Here is a 27536-nt window from a genome sequence, read left to right on the forward strand (position 1 = left end):
AAAGCTTATATTTAAGCCGCAGAAAACAGATACCAATGTGTGCTTCACATTCGGGTTTTACCAGGCGCATGCGTAGAGGAACCAAGCTTACCTCGGAACTGCACATGCTCCAAGCACAATCCTCCTGCTGAGTTCTCCAATTCTCAACGCTTTGAGTGCACCTATATTTGCATCTCCCCGTTGAGCATTAGGATGTTGTTCTTCTGTGCTATTCCAGCGGTATTTTTACGTTACAATTCTGAACAGTGCTGGAGTTTTGAGCATTGGGACCTGGGGTTGCATAAGCTACCAGCTCTCCAGCCTTCCTTGTCATGGAGCATTGAAAGTGCCCAGCAGGACTGAACATCCTTGGTCCCCACTCTGAGCAGAAGATTTCGGTGTATTATCTACAACGACACAGAGATATTTTTCTTGAGCGCTGATCACCAAGGTGGACCCTAGCGTCTGGTAACTATAATTTGGTTTATTCTTTCAATGTGCATCACCTTGCAGGTGTTGTCCAAGGACAGCAGGACATAAATATTTTCACAACCCTTCTCTCCTCCCCTAGGAGTTGTGTTCTATCAGTTAGTATGTTAGACTGCCCTGGTTCTGTGTGGCAGCGGCAGGTGGAAGGCATGCACATGTGAGATCGGTTCCAAAGGCTTCTAGAAAAGAACACTGGAAATTATCTCTGGACATGTAAGGATTTGATGTCATCCTCATCAGCAGTAATGGTAGTGGAACAACATAGATGGAACAACAGAACAACTTCAAAGGAAGTAAATTTTATTGAGGATGCAACATGGCCCATGTTTCGGCTAATACCTGCGTCGGGGTCATTTGGAACTCTCTAAAGGCTTTCAGAGATTGACTGATGCATCAAATTATTCTTATTCAAACGGACAGACAGATTGTGATGTATTGTGATGTATTATGTCAACAAGCAGAGAGGCACAAGGTTGTAACTCCTATGTCAGGAAGCTGTCCGAATTTGGCATTCAGCCATGGGATGTTGGTCAAAACCACTTACCTTGTAGGGAAGAACTGTCTGTCAGTCACACAAGTGATCTCTCAGCATGGACATAGCCCAAGACAGGGGTGGACTGACAGTGACCTGGGCCCCTGGTCAGTAAAGATCATTGGGCCCCCCTGTCTGCTTCTCACTGCCCCTGTGTATTCACCAATAGTCTAGAGGTAGTTGCATTGTGTCTGTACAGACTGGGAGTATATGTGTTTCCCTACCTGGATGATTGGCTCATCAAGAGCATGTCGCAGGAAAGAGCAACAGAGTCAAAGTGACTAATTATTCAGGTGTTGTAACTACTAGGGTTTGCCGTCAACTATCCTAAGCCTCGCCTTCATGTAGTTCGCCAGTTGGAGTACATAGGAACTGTGCTGGACACATTGCAAGCTTGGGCTTTTTTTCCACAAGCGAGAGTGGATACCTTTGTGCTGCTGGCTTCACAAGTCCACAGCAGCAAGCAGGTTTCAGCTCAGCAAATGTTGAAATTTATGGGCAACATGGCTTTAACAGTGCATTTCGCTTCCTAGGCATGTCTCCACTTGAGAGAGACCCTGTGGACTCTAGCCTCCCAGTGATCTCGGGCAACTTGGAATCTAGCGGATGTCATTCAGATTCTCCCAGAGTTTACTCATGCACTTCTCTGGTGGACAGTTTGATTGAGTTTGACTCTGGGACTGCCATTCCAAATTCCACCACCATAGAAGTTGTTGACAATGGATTCATCCAACCTGAGATGGGGAGCTCATGTAGATGGACTTCACACTCAAAGCATGTAGTCTGCTCTGGAGACTCAACTTCATATCAACCTCCTCGAGCTCAGGGCCATCTGGAGTACTCTAAAGCTTTCAGAGATCGGCTGCAGAAGCAAATTGTTCTTATCCAAACAAAGAACCAGATTGCAGTGTTCTATGTGAACAAGTGGGGGGTACGGGATCCTACTCCTTGTGTCGAGAAGCAATGGGGATGTGGCAGTGGGCCTCCCTCCACAGAATGGACCTCTGAGCCACATACCTGTCTGGGAAAGACCACTGCCTGGTGGACAGAGTGAGCAAACTGCTGCAACCACATGAGTGGTCTCTCAGTATGAGTGTAGCCCACAAGATCTTTTGAGTGTGGGGCACCCCCTTGGTGGATCTTTTTGCCACTCATCTCAAGAACAAGGTTCCTTAGTTCTGCTCAAGGCTCGAATCACATGGCATACTAGTCTCATTTGCCTTTTTCTTTCATTTGAAGGAAGGTCTTCTACATGCACATCCTCCAATACCCCATTGCTGCTATAAATATGGTGACTGATCTTTATGGAAGGAAACAAAAACAAGAGAAGCAGGAAGTCTATATGGTTCTCCAAACAAGTAGCTGAAAAAATAAGAGCAAAAGAGGCTTTGTTCAAGAAATACAAAAGAACACAACGAGAGGATCACGGAAAAGATTATCAAATTAAACTCAAAGAAGCGAAGAGGAAAATATGGCTAGCGAAAGCGCAAGCAGAAGAAAAAATGACTAAAGATGTAAAAAGAGGTGACCTTTTTCAAATATATTGGCAAAAGGAGAAGAGATAGGAATGGAATAGCGAGACTGAAAGATAATGAGAATGGCTATGTGGAGAGTGATGAAGATAAAGTGAACATTCTAAACAATTATTTCTCTTCGGTGTTCACAGAGGAAAATCCTGGAGAAGGACCGTGGTTGGCTGCTGAGGGAACACCTGGGAATGGAGTGGATACTGCGCCATTTACGGAAGAAAGAGTTTATGAACAACTTGAGAATCTGAAGGTGGACAAAGCTATGGGGCCAGATGGGATACATCCCAGAATACTGAAGGAGCTCAGAGAGGTCCTGGCGGGATCTCTTAAAGATTTATTTAATAGATTTTTAGAGACGGGAGAGGTTTCGTGAAATTGGAGACAGCGGATGTGGTCCCTCTTCACAAAAGTGGAGACAGGGAAGAAGTGGGAAACTACAGACCAAGTCTGATGTCGGTGGTAGGAAAAATAATGGCGTCGCTGCTGAAAGAAAGGATAGTTAACTTTCTAGAAGCCAATGGGTTACAGGACCCGAGGCACCGTGGCTTTACCAAAGGAAATTCTTGCCAAACGAATCTTATTGACTTTGACTGGGTAACCAAAGAACTGGATGAAGGACATACGCTAGATGTAATTTATTTGAATTTCAGCAAAGCCTTTGATACGGTCCCCCACAGAAGACTCATGAATAAGCTGAAAAGGTTGAACTTAGACCGAAAGTAATGAACTGGATAGGAAACTGGTTGACCAACAGGTGGTAGAGGGTGGTGGTAAATGGAATCCGCTCGGAGGAAAGGAAGGTGAGCAGTGGAGTTCCTCAGTGGTCGGTGCTGGGGCCTATTCTGTTTAATATATTTGTGGGAGATATTGCTGAAGGGTTGGAAGGAAAGGTGTACCATTTTGTAGATGACACGAAAATAGCCAATAGAGTGGACCCTGGAGGGAGTAGAAATGATGAGAAGGGATCTCTGACCATTAGAAGAATAGTCGAGGGCCTGGCAGTTAAAATTTAATTATTCTCTTAATTTGGAAGAGTATCACTCCATTCGGTTTTCCTCTATGATTCAAACTCAATAAATAAGTACATAAATATTGCCATACTGGGAAAGACCAAAGGTCCATCAAGCCCAGCATCCTGTTTCCAACAGTGGCCAATCCATGTCACAATTACCTGGCAAGATCCCAAAAAAGTACAAAACATTCTATACTGCTTATCCCAGAAATAGGATTTTCCCCAAGTCCATTTAATAATGGTCTATGGACTTTTCCTTTAGGAAGCCGTCCAAACCTTTTTAAAATTCCGCTAAGCTAACTGCCTTTACCACATTCTCTGGCAATGAATTCCAGAGTTTAATTACACGTTGAGTGAAGAAAAAGTTTCTCCGATTCATTTTAAATTTACTACATTGTAGCTTGATCGCATGCCCCCTAGTCCTAGTGTTTTTGGAAGGTATAAACAGACACTTCACATCTACCCGTTCAACTCCACTCATTATTTTATAGACCTCTATCTTATCTCCCCTTAGCCGCCTTTTCTCCAAGCTGAAGAGCCCTAGCCACTTTAGCCTTTCCTCATAGGGAAGTTGTCCCATCCCCTTTATCATTTTCGTTGCCCTTCTCTGTAGAGAATGATGAAAACCTTTATCAAAATAATCACAAAAACATGTGCATCAAATCTAAATATTTTAATGAAAAAATTAAAAAAAAAATTTTTGTGCTCAGATTAGTGCATTACACCACCCTAGGACCTCAGGTCCATCAAGAGAAGATCATGCTTAATTGTATCAAAAGCAACACTTATATCTAAAGTCACCATTATGAGCTCAGTCTCTTGATGGAAACAATCGAGAACAGAAATCAAAATCATTTCTGTATTATGTTTGGTTCACACCTAAGAGACCTTATGGCTCCAAGAAACCAAGATACAGCATGCTGATGAGTCGGCTAGAACCCTTCTTCACAGGAGCAGTCTGATCCAATAAGGCTTACAAAGAATTCCACAGCCTCATCTATTAATAAATCATTACAATTAGAAAGCTGTGAAAGATAGATTTTAAATCTGTAATTTCATATTGATGTTGCACCAACAAAACAAATCAGTACTGTTTCTTTTGATCATGGATAAGTCAATTAAACCTCAATTACCTGAAGTACGAACCTAGATGTAAGCCTTCTAGGAACAGGGAAATTTCCACTGTAGCTGAATCCTAATTCATTTTGAGCTACAGCTGAAAAGTCATAAACTAAACAGAAATTCCCCTCCCCTTTTTGTGAGACTAGGAACAAAAAAAAAAGAGAAAATTAAAAGTAATATAGACACGACACACACAAACTAAAAAAAAAAAAATATCCAGAAGAAACAGAGAAGTAAAAAATGAAAATAAAAATGTTGTTTTCTGTTGGTGAAACGGTCTCAAAATAATATAGAATCCCGTGGCTCAAAGAACCAAGCACTTTTAAAAGAATCAGTATATATCAAACCCTCCCTGATACCTTGATTCTTAACTTGACTAAGTAGTACCCAGAAAGAAAAAAAAGACAAAAGATACATTTTTAGGGCCCTGTTTACAAAGGTGCGCTAGCGTTTTTAGCACTCGCTAACTCTATATATGTCCATAGGAATATTATGGACATCTACATGGTTAGTGCGTGCTAAAAACGCTAGCGTGCCTTTGTAAACAGGGCCGTTACTTTGTAGTAAATATCCCCAAATTGTCAACTGTGTTAATAATTCCACCATTAAAAACAGTATATAATTATTGAAAATTGAAAAAAGCTGAAAAATGCCCATAAGGCTAAGCATCAAGCCCTCCCTTATAGGGAATCGGCAAATGTGCCCAGGAATCTTACAGCTTCAGGTTTGCTCAACTGCAGGGCAAGGTCTTATATCAACATCTCTTAAGGGGGGAAAAAAGCAAAAGCAGATGAAAGCGCCAAGGCCCAGCTAAGAAATGCTTCCTATAAAATAAAAATCTGTGTATTTAAATTTAAAATTGCCCACTGCAGACTGCTATTAAATTGAATATGCAAACATTGCCTAGCAGGATCACACCCTTTGGCTTTTGATTCTGACTCCTCTATTTTTCTACTGTCCGACTCTGACTCTTACTATGTATACAGTGGTGGAAATAAGTATTTGATCCCTTGCTGATTTTGTAAGTTTGCCCACTGACAAAGACATGAGCAGCCCATAATTGAAGGATAGGTTATTGGTAACAGTGAGAGATAGCACATCACAAATTAAATCCGGAAAATCACATTGTGGAAAGTATATGAATTTATTTGCATTCTGCAGAGGGAAATAAGTATTTGATCCCCCACCAACCAGTAAGAGATCTGGCCCCTACAGACCAGGTAGATGCTCCAAATCAACTCGTTACCTGCATGACAGACAGCTGTCGGCAATGGTCACCTGTATGAAAGACACCTGTCCACAGACTCAGTGAATCAGTCAGACTCTAACCTCTACAAAATGGCCAAGAGCAAGGAGCTGTCTAAGGATGTCAGGGACAAGATCATACACCTGCACAAGGCTGGAATGGGCTACAAAACCATCAGTAAGACGCTGGGCGAGAAGGAGACAACTGTTGGTGCCATAGTAAGAAAATGGAAGAAGTACAAAATGACTGTCAATCGACAAAGATCTGGGGCTCCACGCAAAATCTCACCTCGTGGGGTATCCTTGATCATGAGGAAGGTTAGAAATCAGCCTACAACTACAAGGGGGGAACTTGTCAATGATCTCAAGGCAGCTGGGACCACTGTCACCACGAAAACCATTGGTAACACATTACGACATAACGGATTGCAATCCTGCAGTGCCCGCAAGGTCCCCCTGCTCCGGAAGGCACATGTGACGGCCCGTCTGAAGTTTGCCAGTGAACACCTGGATGATGCCGAGAGTGATTGGGAGCAGGTGCTGTGGTCAGATGAGACAAAAATTGAGCTCTTTGGCATGAACTCAACTCGCCGTGTTTGGAGGAAGAGAAATGCTGCCTATGACCCAAAGAACACCGTCCCCACTGTCAAGCATGGAGGTGGAAATGTTATGTTTTGGGGGTGTTTCTCTGCTAAGGGCACAGGACTACTTCACCGCATCAATGGGAGAATGGATGGGGCCATGTACCGTACAATTCTGAGTGACAACCTCCTTCCCTCCGCCAGGGCCTTAAAAATGGGTCGTGGCTGGGTCTTCCAGCACGACAATGACCCAAAACATACAGCCAAGGCAACAAAGGAGTGGCTCAGGAAGAAGCACATTAGGGTCATGGAGTGGCCTAGCCAGTCACCAGACCTTAATCCCATTGAAAACTTATGGAGGGAGCTGAAGCTGCGAGTTGCCAAGCGACAGCCCAGAACTCTTAATGATTTAGAGATGATCTGCAAAGAGGAGTGGACCAAAATTCCTCCTGACATGTGTGCAAACCTCATCATCAACTACAGAAGACGTCTGACCGCTGTGCTTGCCAACAAGGGTTTTGCCACCAAGTATTAGGTCTTGTTTGCCAGAGGGATTAAATACTTATTTCCCTCTGCAGAATGCAAATAAATTCATATACTTTCCACAATGTGATTTTCCGGATTTAATTTGTGATGTGCTATCTCTCACTGTTACCAATAACCTACCCTTCAATTATGGGCTGCTCATGTCTTTGTCAGTGGGCAAACTTACAAAATCAGCAAGGGATCAAATACTTATTTCCACCACTGTAGTAAATCTATGAGAAATTCGATTAATTATAGAAACGTAGGATATTTCTTTACAAAATTAGGACTAATATACCACAATATATATTTATTTGAAGTTTGAACAAAGAACCTGAACAAAAAAAAAATGTCAAAAATGTGCAATACAGTGTTACACACTTACTGCTGGATTCTGTATAGCGTGCTTAGCATTCTGTGTCGGTCTATGCATATTCCATAAAAGTGCATGTAACTTAATTGGCTTAACAAGCTAACCAGTGTTGATAGCACTTAACAAGCAATAATGAGCCCTAATTGACAATAATTAGAATTTACGTGCACAAATCGCTAAGCATATTCTGTAGTGAACTGCACTTAAATTCTAATGCATGCAGTTCAAAAGGGTCATGGCTATGGGAGGGGAAATGGGCATTTTGTGGGCATTCTAAAATTTATGCTCGTATTTATAGAATATGGTGCAGTGCACGTAAATCTACATGTAGGGATTTACGCCACATTTTAGTTGGTGTAAATGGACATATGTAGTTTTAGGCAGTGGGATATCAACTAAGCGTATTCTATATACTGCACCTAAATCTAGGTACCACTTATAGAATATGCTTAGGCAGAAATGTTTACTTCATGGATTTTTTTAGGCACCATATATAGAATCTGGCCCTTAATATTTAAGAGTAATTCAAGATAATAAACAAGCAAAAACGAGCAACTTATACAGAAAAGTTTAGATTCAAGGAAAAAAATCAATCATTTGTAAACTACAAAGTAACCTAGATCTTCACTATCAAAAATTATACATTATTGTAATATATCCAGCTAAAGTCCACAAATTGGGGAATCCAGTAGCACACAGGAGAAATTTTTTAATACATTTTTCAAGAATTTACTTTTCGGAAAAAGAATCGCCTCAGTCAGATCCTCCTTCATGGATGCCCTCAAATCTCATCTGAAAACAAATAGGATGAAATATTTTTTTTACTCAATGAATAGTTAAGCTCTGGAACTCGTTACTCTGGATGTGGTAACAGCGATTAGCGTATCTGAGTTTAAAAAAAGGTTTGGAGAAGTTCCTAGAGGGAAACTTCATAGTCTGCTAATGAGACTGACATGGGGAAGCCACTGTTTGCCTTGGGACTGGAAGCATGGAATCTTGCTACTGTTTTGTTTCTGCCAGGTACTTGTGACCTGGGTTGGTCAATGTTGGAAAGAGGAGACTGTGCTAGATGGCCCATTGGTCTGAACCAGTATGGCTGTTATGTTCTTATGATCTAATTATTCTCAGAGCAGAGAACAGTTTCTCGACACTAACTTGTGTTGGTGGCAAAGCAGTTAACACCAGAGCAATATCTAACAATTTCAGTACATAAAGGAATGTCTTTTTACACTGTTAGGTTTGATAAATGATCAAATTTTTCAACATCTTTTAGTTCAAGTAAGAAATTAAGTTGAAATTTACTCAAGGTCTTTTACTATGCTGTGGTAGCATTTTTAGCGCACGCTAATGGTTAGCATGCACTAAACGCTAGAGACGCCCATAGGAATATATAGACGTCTCTAGTGTTCAGCGTGTGCTAAAAACTCTACAACCACTTAGTAAAAGATCTCAGTTTGTTCTCTATGTTTGGAAGAATCCTTTTCTGTGCGGAGATGGTTTGTATGCTCTTTCTGATCCAGATATTTATCAAAATAAAATTCATTCTCCGAGGACAAGCAGGCTGCTTGTTCTCGCATGTGGGTCAATGTCCGAGTCGGTGCCCGGGAACTGGCATTTTTGCAAGCAAAATATTAAAAAAACTTGCCAGAGTCTTCTGGCGCGCGTGTAGTGCACAACGATTTCCTGCCTGTCGCGTGAGCGTTCCAGCTCAGTTAATTTTTCTCCACGTTGAGGTGCGGTTGAGTTTTTTCCCTTCTCCTCTCAGGCCCGGTAAAGAGTGTATTTCATTTTGAGGCTTTTGCCTTATTTCTTTTCTTTTTTAATACAATTTACCGTTAAAAAAAACAAACAAACTTCCCTTAGTTTCCTTTCTTTTTCGACGCGGCCAGCTTAGGCCGCACGGTCAGGTTGTTTCCTTCTTTTCGTGCCCTTTTTTCTTTTAAGAGGCACGATCGTGTCTTTTGATTTCGCCGAAGCCATTTTTCCTTCCATGTCATCGAAGACACCCAGCGGCTTCAAACATTGTACTCGGTGCAACCAGACCATCTCGGGTACTGATACCCAAGTCTGGTGTATCCAGTGCCTTCGGCCCGACCATAGCACAACCGCTTGTAGTCTGTGTCTTCGCATGAAGAAACGGACTGAAATGTCTTGAGAGGCCCAACGAGAGAAGGTTTTTGGGACTCGGTCCGGTCCTTCGATGTCAACATCGACATCGGTACTGAGGTTGGCGTCGTCGACATCGAGGGACGCATCGATGTCTGGTGCAAAAGTAATGGCTGCAGAATGACCAACTCATGCTGGGAGCAGTGAGTCATCGAGTGGGTCTCCACCTGTCTCGAGGCCTCCTGTTATGCAGGCCCCCCGGGATCGACCTTCGTCGGACCCGGCCCCGAGGAGACGTGAGGATTCCACATCTTCCTCGTCGGTACAGAGGAGTCTCGATGACGGGTGTCAAGCGAAGGCGAAGAAGCATTGTCATCGTTCTCCTTCGACACACGGTGCCGGGAGCTCTGGGGCGTCGAGGGATTCGGCTCCCGAGAAGCGTTGGCGCCGAGAGGATCACTCTCCCTCTATTCAGGAGGTGCCGATGTGTTGGTCTAGCAGCCCGGTACCTGCTCCCGAGCCTTACATTCTGCCACCGGATCCTTTACCGACCCCACAGCCTTGTCTGATGGTGGCTCTCGATGAGCGCATCAGGGCCCTGTTTCCAGAGCTTCTGGAAGGGTTACTGCGCCAGTCTGCTTCGTTGTCGGGGGTGTTTGCGCCTTCCGTACCGTCTGCTGCAGCAGTATCTGGCCCTTTGCCTGTGGTGAGGTCCCCGACCTCGGTGCCGCCTGCCAACCAGGTAGACTCCCTTTCGATGTCGGAGGAGGAAGCTTCACCGGAGTCCAGGCGGGCGTCAACTTCTCGGCACCGCCATTGAGGCTCAGTCCCAGCGCACTCGTTCTCGTCAACAGCGTGCGCCTAAGGCCTCTGTGGCTCCCCAGCAAAAGCCAGGGACGGGCTTTTGACTGGCTCCAGTTCAGCATAGCCTCTGTAAAAGTGTCTGTGCTGGACGACTTGCCAGTTGGGGGAAGGTTGATATTTTTTCACCAAAGGTGGCCTCTCATAACCTCCGACCGGTGGGTTCTTCAAATAGTCCGGTCAGGATACACCCTCAATCTGGAATCCAAACTTCCAAATTGCCCACCAGGAGCTCATTCTTACAGTTCCCAGCACAAACAGGTACTTGCAGAGGAGCTCTCCGCCCTTCTGAAGGCCGAAGCGGTTGAACCCGTTCCACCAGGGGAAGAAGGGCTGGGATTCTATTCCAGGTACTTGTGCAAAAGAAAACAGGGGGGATGCGTCCCATCCTAGACCTAAGGGCCCTGAACAAATTTGTTGTCCGAGAAAAGTTCAGGATGGTTTCCCTAGGCACCCTTCTTCCCATGATTCAGGAAAAGGATTGGCTATGCTCTCTGCTGGACTTAAAGGATGCTTACACACACATCTCGATACTTCCAGCTCACAGGAAGTATCTTCGATTTCGGCTGGGAACACAGCTCTTTCAGTACTGTGTACTGCCTTTTGGTCTGGCGTCTGCGCCCAGAGTGTTTACCAAATGCCTAGCTGTAGTCGCAGCTGTCACACTCGTTGAGCCCTTGTGCCCAGACGGAGCACAGTGATGAGATATCTAGCCTGTGCCCAGTCGGGCAGCTGAGCAAACCCCGAGACTTCACCTGGGAGGACCACCGTTCCCTGAGGGTTGAGCCCCCAGGTGCAGGCGGCCCGCAGGACTTCCGGATACTGCGGGGGTCAGACGGCCGCAGACAGCAGGCAAGAGAAGACAGGACTCAGACAGAAGCTAGAATTGGGTCAAGTAACCAGCAACGTAGGATCGGGATTGAGTAGTTGTCGGGTCTGGCAGCAAGCGGAGGGTGATCAGGATCAAGCAGAGGTCAGGTCAAGCAAGCAGAGAGTAGTCGGGTTCCAAGCAGAGGTCAGGTCAGGCAGCAGGCAGAGAGTAGTCAGGTTCCAAGCAGAGGTCAGGTCAGGCAGCAAGCAGAGAGTAGTCGGGTTCCAAGCAGAGGTCAGGCAGCAAGCAGAGAGAAGTCGGGTTCCAAGCAGAGGTCAGGTCAGGCAGCAAGCAGAGTAGTCGGGTTCCAAGCAGAGGTCAGGCAGCAAGCAGAGAGTAGTCGGGTTCCAAGCAGAGGTCAGGTCAGGCAGCAAGCAGTACAGACGAAGTCACTTAGACGCAGAGGAAAATCCACAAGAGTAGAAGCCGAAGCAAAGCTAGTGGGGAACGCTGCTCCTTAAGTAGCCCTCCCCATCAAGAAGACCAGAATCAGCTGGCAGGGGGCAGAGAGCCTGAAGGGAGAGACAGACGTCAGCCCGCCAAGGGAGCACAGAGTGGCTGGCCCAACCTGAGGAGGTGGAGTCCGATTGCGAGAGACCAATCAGGGCGTGGGGACGTGACCAAAGTTCCTGGGCCCCGCGCCCGGAAGAGAAGCACTTTCCCTGGGACGCTGGCAATGCCAAAATGGCCGGCGTTCCCAGGTTGGCAATAGCGGTGCGCCGGCGTCGCCGGGAAGACCGGCGGAACGAGCGGGGCAAGACAAGGGAAGTTGGAGCGTCAGCCTGGCCCGCATGGCCGACGCTCCTCCTCACAAAGTCGAAGCCGGAGAGCGGGCTGGCTGCGGGGAGCGTGCCGCAGGTGAGGGATGCGACAGCAGCGTCACTATGCAGACTGGGAGTGCATGTGTTTCCTTATCTTGACGATTGGCCGGTGAAGAGCACCTCGGAGGAGGGTGCTCTGGAGTCCATGCGAATGATTATTCGGGTGCTAGAGCTACTGGGGTTCGTCATAAATTATCCCAAGTCCCATCTCACCCCAGTCCAAGCATTGGAATTCATTGGAGCCCTGTTGAACACTCAGACAACTCGAGCTTACCTTCCCGAGACAAGGGCGGACAATCTTCTGTCCCTAGTGTCCACGGTTCGAGCATCTCACCAGGTCACGGCTCGGCAGATGTTGAGATTTCTGGGGCACATGGCCTCCACAGTTCATGTCACACCCATGACACGTCTACATATGAGATCAGCTCAATGGACCCTAGCTTCTCAGTGCTTTCAAGCTGCGGGGGATCTAGAGGATGTCATCCAACTGTCCACCGGCTTTCGAAATTCTCTCCACTGGTGGACGATTTGATCCAATTTGACCTTGGGACGACCATTCCAAGCTTCTCAGCCACGAAAAGTGCTGACGACGGATGTGTCTCTCCTGGGGTGGGGAGCTCATGTAGATGGGCTCCACACTCAGGGAGCTTGGCCCGTTCAGGAAAGAGGTCTGCAGATCAACCTCCTGGAATTAAGAGCGATCCGGAATGCTCTAAAGGCTTTCAGAGATTGGCTGTCCAACCAAATCATTTTAATTCAGACAATCAGGTTGCCATGTATTACACCAACAAGCAGGGGGGCACCGGATCTCTCCCTCTGTGTCAGGAAGCCGTCCAGATGTGGCTTTGGGCTCGCAGTCACTGCATGTTCCTCCAAGCCACTTATCTGGCAGGTGTAAACAACAGTCTGGCCGACAGGTTGAGCAGGATAATGCAACCTCACGAGTGGTCACTGAACATGGGCTTCATGAGAGGTTTGCTTTTGTCAGAGCCCCCTGTCAAACCTTCACCAGTGTCATGGGATCTCAACGTCATTCTCACCCAGCTGATGAAAGCTCCTTTTGAGCCACTGAATTCCTGCCATCTGAAGTGCTTGACATGGAAGGTCGTTTTCTTGGTGGCTGTTACTTCAGCTCGTAGAGTCAGTGAGCTTCAGGCCTTGGTAGTGCATGCACCTTATATCAAGTTCCATCACAGCAGAGTAGTCCTCCGCATGTACCCTAAGCTCCTGCCAAAGATGGTGTTGGAGTGGAGGAGTGGTCTAGTGGTTAGGGTGGTGGACTCTGGTCCTGGGGAACTGAGTTCGATTCCCACTTCAGGCACAGGCAGCTCTTTGTGACTCTGGGCAAGTCACTTAACCTTCCATTGCCCCAGGTACAAATAAGTACCTGTATACAATATGTAAGCCGCATTGAGCCTGCCATGAGTGGGAAAGCGCGGGGTACAAATGTAACAAAAATAAAATAAAATCTGAACCAGTCAATTGTCTTGCCAACATTCTTTCTCCATCCTCATACCCGCCCTGGCGAAAGCAGTTTGCACACCTTGAATACAAGAGAGCATTGGCCTTTTACGTGGAGCAGAAAAAGCTCTTTAGACAGTCTTTCCAGTTGTTTGTTTCTTTTGATTCCAACAGGAGGGGAGTCACCATCGGAAAATGCACAATCTCCAATTGGCTAGCAGATTGCATATGCTTCACTTACGCCCAAGCTGGGCTGACTCTGGAGGGCCATGTCATGGCTCACAATGTTAGAGCCATTGCTGCGTCAGTGGCTCACTTAAAATCAGCGTCCATTGAGGACATTTGCCAGGGCAGGTATGAGGACGGGGAAAGAATGTTGGCAACACAATTGACTGGTTCAGATGGAACTCCAACACCACCTTTAGCAGGAACTTAGGGTGCATGCGGAGGACTACTCTGCTGTGATGGAACTTGGTCATCAGTCCACACATTCACATCTCACTACTGCCTCCAGCAGGATACCTGATGCGGCAGTCGGTGCTGCAGAATCTGTTCTGGGTTTAGAATCCAACTCCACCCTCCTAGACCCATTTTTGTTCTGTTCCAGGCTGTACTCTGTTAGTTGTTTCTGGCTTGAGGTCAATCTATGTTATGTCCTCGCCGTTGCGAGGCCCAATTGACCAATGTTCATTGTTTTGAGTGATACCCCACATGTGAGAACAAAAGCAGCCTGCTTGTCCTCGGAGAAAGTGAAGGTACATACCTGTAGCAGGTATTCACTGAGGACAGCAGGCTGATTGTTCTCACAAACCCGCCCACCTCCCCTTTGTAGTTGTTGTTTGTTTATTATTTGCTTTTTGATTAAAATGAGCGGGAACGCTCACGCGACGGGCGGGAAATCGGTCCACTCATGCGCGGTGCACGCAAACCAGAAGACTCTGGCAACATTTTTAAATATTTTGCTTGCAAAAATTCTGGTTCCCGTGCCAACGCGGACGTGAGAACAATCAGCCTGCTGTCCTCGGAGAATACCTGCTACAGGTATGTATCTTCGCTTCCTTAGTTGATGTTAGTGCTGCAATGTCTTCAGTCTCCTCAACTTCTTCCTCTTGATATTGCTGCAACTTATTTCATACTAACTGCTACTTCACACACAGCACTTTTCCCTTTAATCAGCTGTTTGTAATTTAGAAGATCCCGGTGCCTTGGGTCTACATAAACAGCTGTCAAAAAAATCTTATTTTCTAATTTTTGTGCCTCTCTGTTTCATTGAAGCAGAAATGCCATCTGCAATTAACCCTCCTTTTTGGGACAGATGAAACATCAGGTTCTTCCACTCCTTCAAGAATCTACCTGGATTTAAATCCTCAGCTTGTAATTTTTTAGTCATTGTAAAGGGGTGAGAAAACAGCTCTTCTAATTTTGTCACTTGTGTCCACTGACTTTCAGTTAGCATCACCTGAGGGTCGGCCACCACAAGAAAGGGTTTCAGATCAAGCAAGCACTGAATCATTAAGTAGTTATTACCTCAGGGTGTGGCTTGATCAACAATTGCCCCTTCTGGCTTGTAGTCACTTCAAAATGGAATTAACATTAGGTGTTTTGCAGTAATAACTACCTTCCTCACCTTGCCAATGTCCTCCTTGCAGACTGTCTTTTATTGCCAACTGCAGTGTGTGCACAACACAGTGCATGTGCTAAATTTGGGAGAGTTTTGAGGCAGCTACAACAAGATCATCTAAAAGATCATCATCCCTATTGATTAATGGCCCTGAAAAAAGTGAATTGATATTAGTCTTTAACAGGACAAAAATATGTAAGTAAAAAATCATAAATTTAACCATATGACTCCACAGCCTTAATTTTAAGCAGTGTGCTGTGATACAATTTCTGTCTGTTGAAGGAGTCCCTTCAATTGAAATTCAGCACCACATGCAAATCATTTATGGTGATGACTGTGTTGATATGAGTACTATGCATTGCTGGACTGAAAAATGTAAAGATTATATACCAGGAAGGGCTGATCCGTGTGAGCAAAAATGAGGTGGATGACCTATGGCGGCAATGAATGAGTCATAAGAAAGGTTGACAAACTTGTAAAGGACAGTCAGAAGATCACTCAGTGTTGAGCTGCAACCCTGAAAACTTTGAAAGAACAATTGAGAAGAGTTCGGAAGCACAAGAAAATAATCAACGAATTATCTAACTTTTGTAAATCTCTGAAGACGTATCTCTTCAACAAGGCCTACAAAGAGAACCCATAGATTAACTACACCACTTCGCCAATCTACCCTGGTCCGAATGTCATTTCTCTTTAACTATCTGCTTAGATCTTTATCTTTCTTCTCATCCTCAATCCTGTTACATTACCAATTGTATCTGATATCCTGGAATGGCGTTGCCATAACAGATCTCTGTAAGTCACATTGAGCCTGCAAATAGGTGGGAAAATGTGGGATACAAAAGCAATAAATAAATAGAAATTTAATTTCAACATGTCAATGCTGGTCCCTCACACAGCATGAACCACCACGGAGGCAACTGCAAAGATAGGTCTCACAATCTTACCCCATCTATCATACAGCCCAGTCTTGGTACCTTGTGATTTCCATCTTTTTCAATATTAAATATCTTCGGGGGCATCTGTTCAAATTGAATAAAAAGGCAGAAAGGACTGCGAGCAACTGGTTTTTGCAACGGCTTTCAAAAACGTGTCCATTGTTGGCAGAAATGTGAGAAATGGTAGCAACTATGTAGAAAAGTAAGTGCTTGAAAATAAGACTGTACTGAATATTTGTGTTCGATTTGATTCAGCCCGGAATACATTATTCGTATTCTGCCGAACAGTGATTTAAATTTAAAATATGACTAATCCAGGGTTCTACTGTGCTAAATCCTACTGAAATAAACACATGATCTCTGATTTCACATTGCTTCTTTTATTATTTGTCCATTATTCTTATTCGGTATTTGTATTAGGCCAAATAATATTTTCCATTATTCATATTTGGACGAGTAGTAAAATATGCTATTTGGTACAGCTCTACTTGAAAATTGCTTTTATTACATGTATTTTCTTTTTTTATTTGTTACAATTTCTTCATTTAAAGAAGAGTTATGGAGGTGGAGACATTACTTTTCATTTAACCCTCATATTGTGATTTCCTGAGCTTCCTCTACAGGTCTGGACCATCCACACTACCGCCTCAGTATCTTTCGTAGCCCACTTCATAGTTCTGCAATAAGTCCTTTAATTTAGAGACAAAAAAAACGACACACGCACATCAGGAGAGGGTTTACCCAAAAGCTTAGAACAGTGTTTCTCAATCTTTTATCCAGTGTGATCCCATTTTAACACTAAAAAATTCATGTAACCCCAGATGATGAAGAAAACAAAATAGACCCACAGTCCTCCTCCTCTCCTTAATTATCCAGAGTATAGAAGCAACAGCAGTCAGCACCAGGGCCTTGTTCATCAGTGTGCACTCATAGATATCAGCAGTGCTTTTTTTGTAGGGGTGGGGTCACTATCTATGGCTGTGCCTTGTGTTAGCCACACCCACAGTAGCCACACCCCTTTTACCAGCCAAGGCGCATTTAAACAGGCATCATTGAAAATATTACACCAGTATAGGAGAAAAAATAATTTGTGATACAGCTTCAGTATACCCAAAATGACATAAACCAAATTAGCACACAGACCATGAATTAGGAGAACAGTCTTGCCAAATCTGAAACATAATGGTGCTCATTTTCAAAGCACATAGACTTACAAAGTTACATGGAGGGGGATTTTCGATATGACGTCTAAGTCCGATGTTGGATGTTTTGCAAAAAATGTCCAAAATTTCAATAGGAAAGAAGGTCATTTTCAAAAAAGAAAAAGTCTATAGTTTTTTATTTTTTTTCCAAAAAACTGTTTTGAACAAGGTTTTGTGATTTGGACGTTTTTTTTTTTTTTTGGTCCATCAAAAAAAAAATTCCAAGTGCAAAACGCACAAAATCAAGCCATTGGGATGTAGGAGGAGCCACCTTGTTTGGCAGACTGGTCCCCCAGACATCCCAGGAAAGCATGGGGCACCCTAGGGGGCACTGCAGTGGACTTCATAAAATGCTCCCAGATACACATCTCACCATTGCTCCCTTATCTTGTCTGCTGAGCCCCTCAAAACCCACTACCCCTAACTATACACCACTAACACAGCCCTTATGGGTGAAGGGGGCACCAATATGTGGCTACAGTGTGTTTCTGGTTGGTTCACATTTTCCTCCACAAGTGTTACAGTTAGGACGAGGTATGGGCCTGGGTTCACCTGTCTGCAGTGCACTGCACCCACCACTAGGCTACTCCAGGAAGTTGTATGCTTCCCTAATGGAATTGAGTATAACATCTGAGGCTGGCATAGAGGCTGGCAAGTAATATTTGTAATCACATTTTTGGGGAGTGGGAGGGGGTTAGTGACCACTGGGGGAGTAAGGGAAGGTCATCGCTGATTCCCTTCAGTGGTCATCTGGTCATTTAAGGCAGCTTTTTGTGCCTTATTCATTAAAAAAATAGGTCTAGATCAAAACGTCTTAGTTTTAGCCTTGGATGGTTTTGTTTTGTTCCATTATGTCTGAAAAATGTCCAAGTGTTAGGAATGTCCAGATCCCGCCCTTAACACGCCCCTGACATGCCCCCTTGTGATTTGAATGTACTTCTGACGGATTTCATAGAAAAACATCTAAAAATTGGTTTTGAAAGTACCAATTTGGATATTTTTGTGAGAAAAATGTCCAAAGTCAGATTTATTCCACATTTTGAACATTTTTCTCTTTTGTAAATGAGCTCCATAGTAACCTATGTAACTTTGTAAGTCTATGTGCTTTGAAAATGAGGCTCAATATGTTATAAAAATCTCAGAACCTAACAAACAGATCTCTCTCTCCCCCTCCATCCATGTCCAGCATTTCTCCTCTCCCTCCTCCCCTACATCCATATTCATCTTACTTCCTTTCTCTTCCCTCCCTTGTATCTGTATCCAGCAATTCTTCTGTCTCCCCTTCCCTCTATCCATGCCCAGAATTTCTCCTCTCTCCCCTTCCCTCCATCCATGTCCAGAATGTCTTCTCTGTCCCCTTCCCTCCTTCCATGTTCATCTCCTCCTGTCTTTCCTCCCCTCCATCCATGTCCAGCAATTCTCTCTGTCCTGCTCTCTTTGCCATCCATGTCTAGCATATTTCCTCTCCCCTCCCCTCTGTCCATGTCCAGTGATTCTTCTCTCTCCCCTCCCCTCCCTTGTCATCCATGTCCAGCGATTCTTGTTTGCCCCCTGCTCTTCCCTGCTATCCATGTCCAGCATTTCTCATCTTCTCCTGTCCTCCTCTGCCATCCGTGTCCAGCGATTCTCTTCTCCACACCCCCCCTCCCCCCGCCCTTCCTCCTTCTCTTGCTGCCTGCCTGTTTGAGAGTCTGGGCTCCTGGCAATAATCAGCCAGTACAAGGCCTGACACCAGCACTGATGAGCTTTCATGCCCAACGCCATGCACTTGGGAAGGCCCTGTTAGTTCCGCCCTCTCTGACACTTCACATATGCGTCAGAAGGGCGGTACCAACAGGTCCTCTATGAGTGGATAGGTTCGAGGGCTGAGTGTGCAGGTGCCGGGCCAGTTGTACTGATTGATCGGGGACCCGGACTCTCAAGCAGGCAGCGAGAGAGGAAATGGGGACAGTGAGAGGAAACGGGACTTGGGAGCTTAAAAAAAATGCCAGTACTCCGTACCGGCGCATACCAGCACAAAAAACCCCCCCCACTGGATATCAGTGCTCTGCATGGGTTTTTGGTCTAACTGGAAGTCCACATAGGAGAAAAGCAGCAGTTCCTGAATGCTCATTGACTAAGGCCCCAGGTTAACTTCTGCTGCCAGTACAGATCACAGTGGAGATTCAAGGACAAAGGGAACAGCTCAGTTTCTCTGACGCTAGATTGCTGCTATGTGACCCCATTTGGGATCCTGAACCCCACAGTTGAAGAACCGCTGGCTTAGAAGGTACTCTAAGTATCTTTCTAGGTTTGAGGACTCTGGTAATCTGTTTACTAATGATACCATTATTTGCCAGCAGCCAATACATAGTAGCAACATCTGCCTATATACTAGTTCCCATATAATTTTATGTCCAGGTTGCTTGAGAATACAGAAATTAAATGAAAATAGGGCAAACTCTTAGCTATGGAACTCCTTGCTTTGGTAGCAGATTTTTTTCTCCTCTTTGAAGGAGGACATGCAGTTACTTATTTATAATGGAGGTTCTTTGTAAATAGTAAGATAAATTTCACATATCAACCTGCCTTCCTGGGGAGTTGATGCCAAAGCTCTGAATTACAATGGGGGGATTTGTGAAGACTTATGAGGTACCAGCTGCGTGGGAATTTCCTGCTAAGATTTTGAGCTTTGAGACAGCAAGTTTGTGTTGGCACTGTTGGATAACACTGCTGGGTTGTCTGTCTGATTTGTCCTCCTCTCTGTAGAGAACTCTCATTACAGGTGAGCAGTTATGCTTTCATGCTGGATCAAAAGTTCTGATTTTTATTTTTTTTTTTGCTTTGTTGCAGATCTTGTTATACTAATAAAAGCTGACAGTGTCCATTTATATTGTAACCCAGTGAACTACAGTTACCTCTTGCCGTATGTAGCTTGTTGGAGGAACCTGCATTTCTATTGCATGACTGAAGCTGAGGTAAGAGAAGATGGAATGTTTTTATACGCTCTGGAAAAGAAAAGCTGTTAAGTGGTAAAGAAGCTTGTTCTGTAGGTATTGTTACACATTTGCATACAATATAGTGTCTCTCTCATGAAAGAACACAAATTGTGATTTCCTTGTAGTTGTCTTATTCTTTGGGGTGAAAAACACAGTTTCTTCACTTCCTTGTCCTTGATTTTAAAAGGGTAGCCATGTTAGTCTGTTGTAACAAAATTGACAGGGGCAGGTGGCACCTTTATAGACAGTCTAATTTATTGAGGCATGTGCTTTCAGATACATCTCATGAAGTGAACTCTGGTCTTCGAAAGGTTATTCTTCAATTGGTTATTCTATAAAGTGCAGCCTGCCTCCATCAATTTTGTCTCACGCTGTGTTTTACCCCATTAGTCCTCCTTTTCTTTTAAAATTTAATAGCGCAAATTTCTTACTACTTATAGATTGTTGAACAGTGCCATTTTATAGTTAATCAGCTGTATTATTTGGCAGTTGAGTGTTTTTCAAAAAATCTCTTTCAGTTTAATAAGTGTGATGTAAGCCTTAAAAAGTTTTGTTGCTCTTTGGTTGCATGCACTATACTTTTTCAAATGTACTATATTGTGCTGAAATTTAGTCTTAGAATTAGACTGTTGGTTGGACAGACTGGGCCCTTTTTTGTTAAATATCAGCTTGACCATTAGTGGAGTATTAAAATGTAAATGAGCCACTGCAGAAATTACTGCATGAACAATATCATCTACCTACATGTGTCTGTTAGGCTGTCCTAATCCTGGCGTCAATGCAGAAAGCTGTACAGTAGAGCCAGCTCAACTTATGGCTTCTACTGTAAAATTAGTGAATCAAAATTAGAGGTATGCAGTATGCAATGAACATGTAAATTACTCAAAACCTTCAACAGTGCCTTATCTTGCACAAGTCATTTCACCCCCTGCCTCAGATACAAACTTAGTTATCTACACATTAACAAGAGTCTGTGGTAAAGTAACATGCATTATCACAGTAATTGTAGCTACTGTACTATAAGTTGTCTGGACCCAGGTACATTTCTTACAGTTTCATTTGCTTTGGGCGTTAAAGAAATGAATTAAAAAAAAATACATACAGCACTATGTTTCAAGAACTACATCAGCAGCATGTATTAGCAGCTGCCAAATGTAGGTAAAGAGAAAAATGTTAATTACATATAGCATAATAATAATACTTATCTAATGGTTATAGTGTAAAAGATGTTTTTATTTTTCAATGAATAACATAAGGGCCCTGGGACTCTTTGATTACTCTTAATTTGCTAATCCACAATTTCCATGTTCCGATTTCTCAGTAGTTCCATTGGTTTAAATATAAAGACTGAATCACCTTAAGGCACCAAAATAAAACAACTTAAAATAACTAATTGGGGCCCCACACACATCCAACTTTTCTTCCTCCCCCCCCCCCCCCCCCCAGGATAGTGGAGCCTTACCTATAGCTGCCCGGCACTCACTCCCTGCACGCCCCCCATCTGCATCATGAGCCTTTCCTGTCTGCTCAGCAGCATTGAAGGCGCTCCTTCAAGCCGGTGCAGGCCTCTTTCCTTCTGCCCACCTTATAGACCCTTTTGATCTATTCTACCGATCCAACTAATTCTACCCTTATGTTTATCAAATCAGTGCTACCTCTGCTGAAATAATAGATATATACTTTATTCCAGCAATGATAATTAATTTTTTTCATATTTTTAATCAGCAGTTGCAGTAGTCTGTATATTCTCTTGTTATAGCTATTGTTACTTGTTTGATTATTCATGCCTTTTTTCTTTAATGTCATGTTTACATATAACATTTAATAAAAGATTGCTTGAAAAATCTGCAGCCCTAATAATATAGTTTGCTATGAAAGGCCTGATCAAAGAAATTGTGGAATTTAAGAAACTACCCTCCTGATAAATTACTTCAAGAGGATATTCCATAAGAAAGGGGGACAGCACATGAAAAAAGCTTGAGTAGTAGTTTGGTTTATATTCCTAATGACAGGTATGACCAGATGGAAATCACTAGCTTATTTTAGAGGACAAGATGAAACATAGTATTTTGGTGAAATGAATCTGATTGATTTCTTTGACAGGGTTACTGAGAATTGACTATTTTGGACGCAGACCCTGAGTCGTTGAGATCATCACCTAAGCAGGGCTCCAGTTGGCTTTGGATCAGTAAATCCTGAAGGGGGCCCTTTGGACATGATTCTTGTTTTGTTTACAGTTAATCTTTGCAAAACTGCTAGTCTGCTCTCAGTATCCAGTCAGTTGGTGGTTGGCTGGACACTGAGTACTATTGATATTTTGGCAGTTGGGGCTATGTTGGATGTAAGTGACTCATGAGCAACCCAGCAAGTGTTATTTCTTTATTCATGCTGCCTGTTTTTGTGTTATAGGCGGCACTGTTGTATAGGGTAGGGACGAGGGGGTGGAGGGATTGGGAGGTTATACAGGCTTCAGGAGGATGGGTGGGGTGGGGCACTGTTTGTTCGAGATTCACTTTATGATGTACCAGGATTTGGAGGGGCAGTTTTGGATGTTGGGATTTGAGAAGGAGGTGGGGGGGGGGGGAGGTTGGAGATGGGGACAGTACCTCTTTATGTGTATTTTTGTCTTATATTTCAACAATTTTTATTGATGGTTCAGCATATACATAAACACAAGATTCAACATTTAATAATTTAACTGACATAACACACTAATAAATAACTCCTTAACCTCTATTATCAAGGTGGTTTTACAGTTTTCTCCCCACCTCCCCTCCGACCTTTGTAACTGTAAACAGATTGTATTCTTATGTTTAAAAAGAAAAAGAAGAATTACATAATAGAGTATTGAATTCAAACGTGAACACATATTGTGCAGTGTTTAATATTTTCCTATCTGAATTTACTTCCCTCCCCCCCTCCCCTACCTTTTCCTAATGAGCTCATCTCTGTACTTCATAGTATCTGTTCCCTTCACTCTCCTTCCACTTCCCTTCCTTATCTTAAACTGTAGGGTATTCCATAGCTAACCTTTTATTTTGGTTGTTAATTTCACCTCCTACTTTATATCACTCCTGTCTTGTTGGTACCTCTCCCTTCCTTCTCGGTAACAATTGCTGTCACTTCTATTGCCCTTGTACCTTCGTCTATAATATAACAATTTTGTTTAACACATCACTTCTTGCTTTCTGAGAGATATTTTGCAGATAAATGTTCCAAACAGAAACAAAGAGCTTTCCTCTCTTTGGAGTGCCCTGGGCTGCTCGGGCCTCCCAGAGCATTAACTCATGGAATCTATTTCTCCAGTACCAATAAGAGGGTGGTTCCTCTCTTGCATCCAGCATTTGAGTATGCATTTTTTCCCCACTGCAGTAATAGACCCATCTGCTTATCTGAAATCCCGTACGCCTCCCGTTTATTTAATAGCACTCCTCTCCATGAGGGGTTATTCTTTGGCCACAAAGTTTCTCTAAGTATTTATGAAATAAGCTCCAGAATTGTTTAACTTTGTCACTTCTCCAAAATGCATGCAAAAAGGTGTTGCTCCCTCTTTTACACTTGGGACATTGATCATCAGGTATCCATCCTGCTCTCGCTGCTTGTGCTTGTGATATATATCCCCTATGTATTATCCTGTATTGACTCTCTTGGAGCTCTGCCCTACCTACTTGCTTTGGGATGTCTTTTATCAATTTTGCAAAGTTTACTCCCTTCAATTCATACCCCAATTCTCTGCTCGATGCCCCTTTTAGGGCCTCATAGTTACGGGGGGGGGGGGGGGGGGGGGGGGGGGGGGGGGGGGAACGAAGTGTATGTGTATTTTTGTCTTAAAAAGTAAAGGGTTTTTCACTGTAGTAATCCCATAGTGGATTTTAAAGTGGTGTCCTGGATTATGGGGAGAATTTCTTCACTCATAAAGAGATATAAAATATTGCAGGCTTTACAATGTCAAAACACTTTTGTAGCTTTCCTCCAGGAAACCCGCTTGAGCTCGGAAGAGCATAGCAATTTGCAACAAGGGTGAGTGGGTGAATATGTGGAAGCTCTGGCAATATCATGTAAATGGGGAGTGATTATACTATTTAAAAAAAGGTTTGGATGTAGTAATCCGTTAAGAGGGCTGGGGGACGTTATGTCATTAGCCATGTTACAATAAACCAGAGACATTTGCTGCTCTGTAATCTTTATGCCCCCAATGCCTACAGTAGATCATTTTACAGAAAGCTCCAGATGCAGCTATGTTCCCTGGGAGAATTTCCTTTAATTCTGGGGAGTTATTTTAACAGAGAACATGATGTGGAATGGGATAAATCTCGTCACCTGCCGTTTTAACACTATGATGCATTGAGAGGCATTTCTCTCTTGTGTGATAGCCTTGGAGTGATTTGATGTGTGGAAGCTGCTTCACCCTGGGGAGCGTGATTAAACCCACCTCTCATGAGCTCATGCAACTCATTCCAGAATAGATTACTTTCTACTATCCTCTGAGCTTTTGGTTTCAGTCTGCTGTTATTGATCTCAGATCATGCGCTTATTTGGGTGGTCTTTGATTTTGTGAACATACTTCCTGGACCTAAGCAGGAAGATCTTTACCATGATTTACAATTTTGTGAATATTTTCTCCAGTGCTGGGTGGACTATGCAGCTAACAACGCTCAGCATAAGGGCACTCCCATACTGTTTTGGGAGGCAGTAAAGCTGTTTTCCGAGGGGATATATTGGCTTATTCCTCCTAGAAAAAGAAGGCCCAGGATAGAACAATTCTAGCTTTAGAGCGTCAGATGAGGTGAGAATGGCAGCTTTATGGGGTGCACCTAATGTCACCTTATAGGGAGCGATTGTTGGCCGCACAGTATGCTTTGAAGCAATTGTTAAATCCTCGCACCTAAAAATCGCTCATGTATTATAAATATCAGTTTTATAGGCAGGGTAATAAAAGGGGGGGGGGGGTATTGTTGGCTTGCCTCCATTGCAAAGGGGGTGAGTATAAGTTCTTAAACCAAAACTGAAACTAGAGAAATGCTTTATGGGATTCGGATGCAAGGTGACTGGGTTTTCCAGATCTTAAAAAATATAATTGTGCATGCCACCTGAGACAACTTCGAGACTAGTTGTTTGATCTGCAGGAATATACCCCATAACTTTGGAACGGATACTTTTTGCTCTGTGACATTTTAATTTTCTCCTGCAGGTGGAGGTAAAGTGTCTCCCGCGTGAGTGCAATGGTAATGAGTTATTATGATAGCTTTGAGATGCATGGTGATATCTTGCACAGCTGTTCCATCAACATTCTCAGAATTCAGATCTGTTAACATTGAGAGGCAACGCTGATTTCATTCCTGGAATGAAGAATGTGATGATTGCACATTTGGCAAGTGGGGGAGTTAAGTTATTGCATTGTGTCTTAGGGCACGATGGTAAACTGCTGCCTTTTTTTTTTAGATCTTCAGCTTAAGGGCCTAGTGAGTCGTGTTGATGTTTTCGTTTACATTCAATTACATCATTACAAGGGCAGCTTAGATCAGGAAGGCTTTTCTTTGGGATATGGTAATAAAATCCTGCAATTTTTTTAACAGGTGCTCTTCCCAATTTGTCTGTTGCCAGTCTGCTTAAGGCTTTATATGTCCAGGGTCCCCCAAAAGTTTATTTGGACAACATTTTGAAGTGGAGCACAGTCCTGGGAATTCCTTTGGCGTCTTTGGATATGTAGGCATTGATTTAAATTGATTCGCAGAACAATGCATAGTGCATATTTTTGTAAGTGTCCATTTTAGATGCATTTACCAGCCTATTTTTTCCAGTAGTAGGCATATAGAGCTGACTGCCTGTCATTGCTGGCTTTTCTGGAGCGGCAAACTGCTCTCTCATTCATTCTATTTGGGCCTGTATACATATAGCTGGGTACTGGAAATCAATTTTCCGTTAATTGGGCCGGTTCTGATTTGGGTGACCCCCTTAGAGGTTCTATTGGGGAAATTAGATGATTTCAGGGTGCAAAGTAGGGGGGGCTAAACTAGTTTTAGGGAAAGCCAGTATACTGGGAAAGAAGGTCATTTTGAAACAACAGTGCATGGTTTGGTGTGGAGTATCCTTGAAGGATACTATTGAAACAAGACATTTAGGGTATCCAATAGAGAGGTTTCAACAATATTGAAAAAAGGACAGGTAAATTTAAGGAGAGAGCAGGGTAAAGGATGCACATTATCCCAGTCAACTTATAAGCAGCTTGTAGATACAAGGAAAAAAATCAGTTTGAAGTGTCTGTATGTAAATGCTAGAAGCCTAAAAAATAAAATGGGAGGGTTGGAGTACATAGCAGTAAATGATGAGGTAGATCTTATAGGCATCTCAGAGACTTAGTGGAAGGAGGACAATCAATGAGTCACTTTGTTAACAGGGTACAAATTATATCGCAATAATAGAGAGGACCAAATTGAGTGTGGGAGGGTTGTGCTATATGTTAAAGAAACAAAATAAACATTCTACATGAAACATAGCAGTGGGGAATCCTTATGGATAGAAATTCCATATGTGAAGGGAAGGAGTATTCTTGTAGGGCTGTACTACCATCTGCCTGGACAGAACAGACAGATAGATAAAGAAATGTTTGCAGAAAATAGGAAAGCTGGCAAATTGGGCAACAGTATAATAATGGATGATTTCAATTACTCCAATATTGACTGGATAAAAGTTACATCAGGGAGCACCAGGGAGGTAAAATTCCTAGATGTAATAAATGACTGCTTTTTGGAGCAACTGGTCCAGGAACCAACAAGAGGGGGAGCCATTTTAGATCTAGTTCTTGGTGGAGTGCAGAACATAATACGAGAGGTAATGGTGTTGAGTCTGCTGGGAAACATGATCAAGTTTGAGCTACTATCTAGAATGAAGCCACATAGGAAATCTACTGTGGTAGTATTTAATTTTTCGAAAGGATGACTTTGATAAAATGAGGAAATGGTTAAAAAGAAGCTAAAAGGATCGGTTGTAAAGGTTAGGACAATAAATTAGTCATTGACATTGCTTGAAAATACCATTTTGGATTCCAGACCAGTTGCATTTCATGAATTTACAAAGGTGGAAAGAAGAGAAAATGGCAGCTAGCAAAGTGAGATTAGCAGAGCCGAAAGAATGTCCTTCAAAAAATGGAAAAAGGACCCAAATGACTTCTCTGGCTGCCTTTGATTGCTGACAACCGAGAGGGGAGGGGTTGCCCTTGAGCAGAGAAAGGTGCTTGAAAGACAAAAGGAAGGTACTTGACTTGAATGCTCTTTGGAATGTGGTCAGTGC

General features: G+C 43.4%; 1 protein-coding gene across 1 annotated transcript in view; it reads left to right on the forward strand.

The window, feature by feature from the left end:
- C2H20orf194 (chromosome 2 C20orf194 homolog) overlaps window positions 1–27536 on the forward strand; it is a 441211-nt gene that overhangs the window by 86538 nt on the left and 327137 nt on the right. The window contains exon 4 of the mRNA XM_030190991.1: window positions 20101–20225. Coding sequence (XP_030046851.1) covers window positions 20101–20225 — 125 coding nt within the window. The remainder of the gene's footprint in view (window positions 1–20100; window positions 20226–27536) is intronic.

This window comes from Microcaecilia unicolor, chromosome 2 (genome assembly GCF_901765095.1).
Source record: "Microcaecilia unicolor chromosome 2, aMicUni1.1, whole genome shotgun sequence".
NCBI lineage: Eukaryota > Metazoa > Chordata > Amphibia > Gymnophiona > Siphonopidae > Microcaecilia > Microcaecilia unicolor.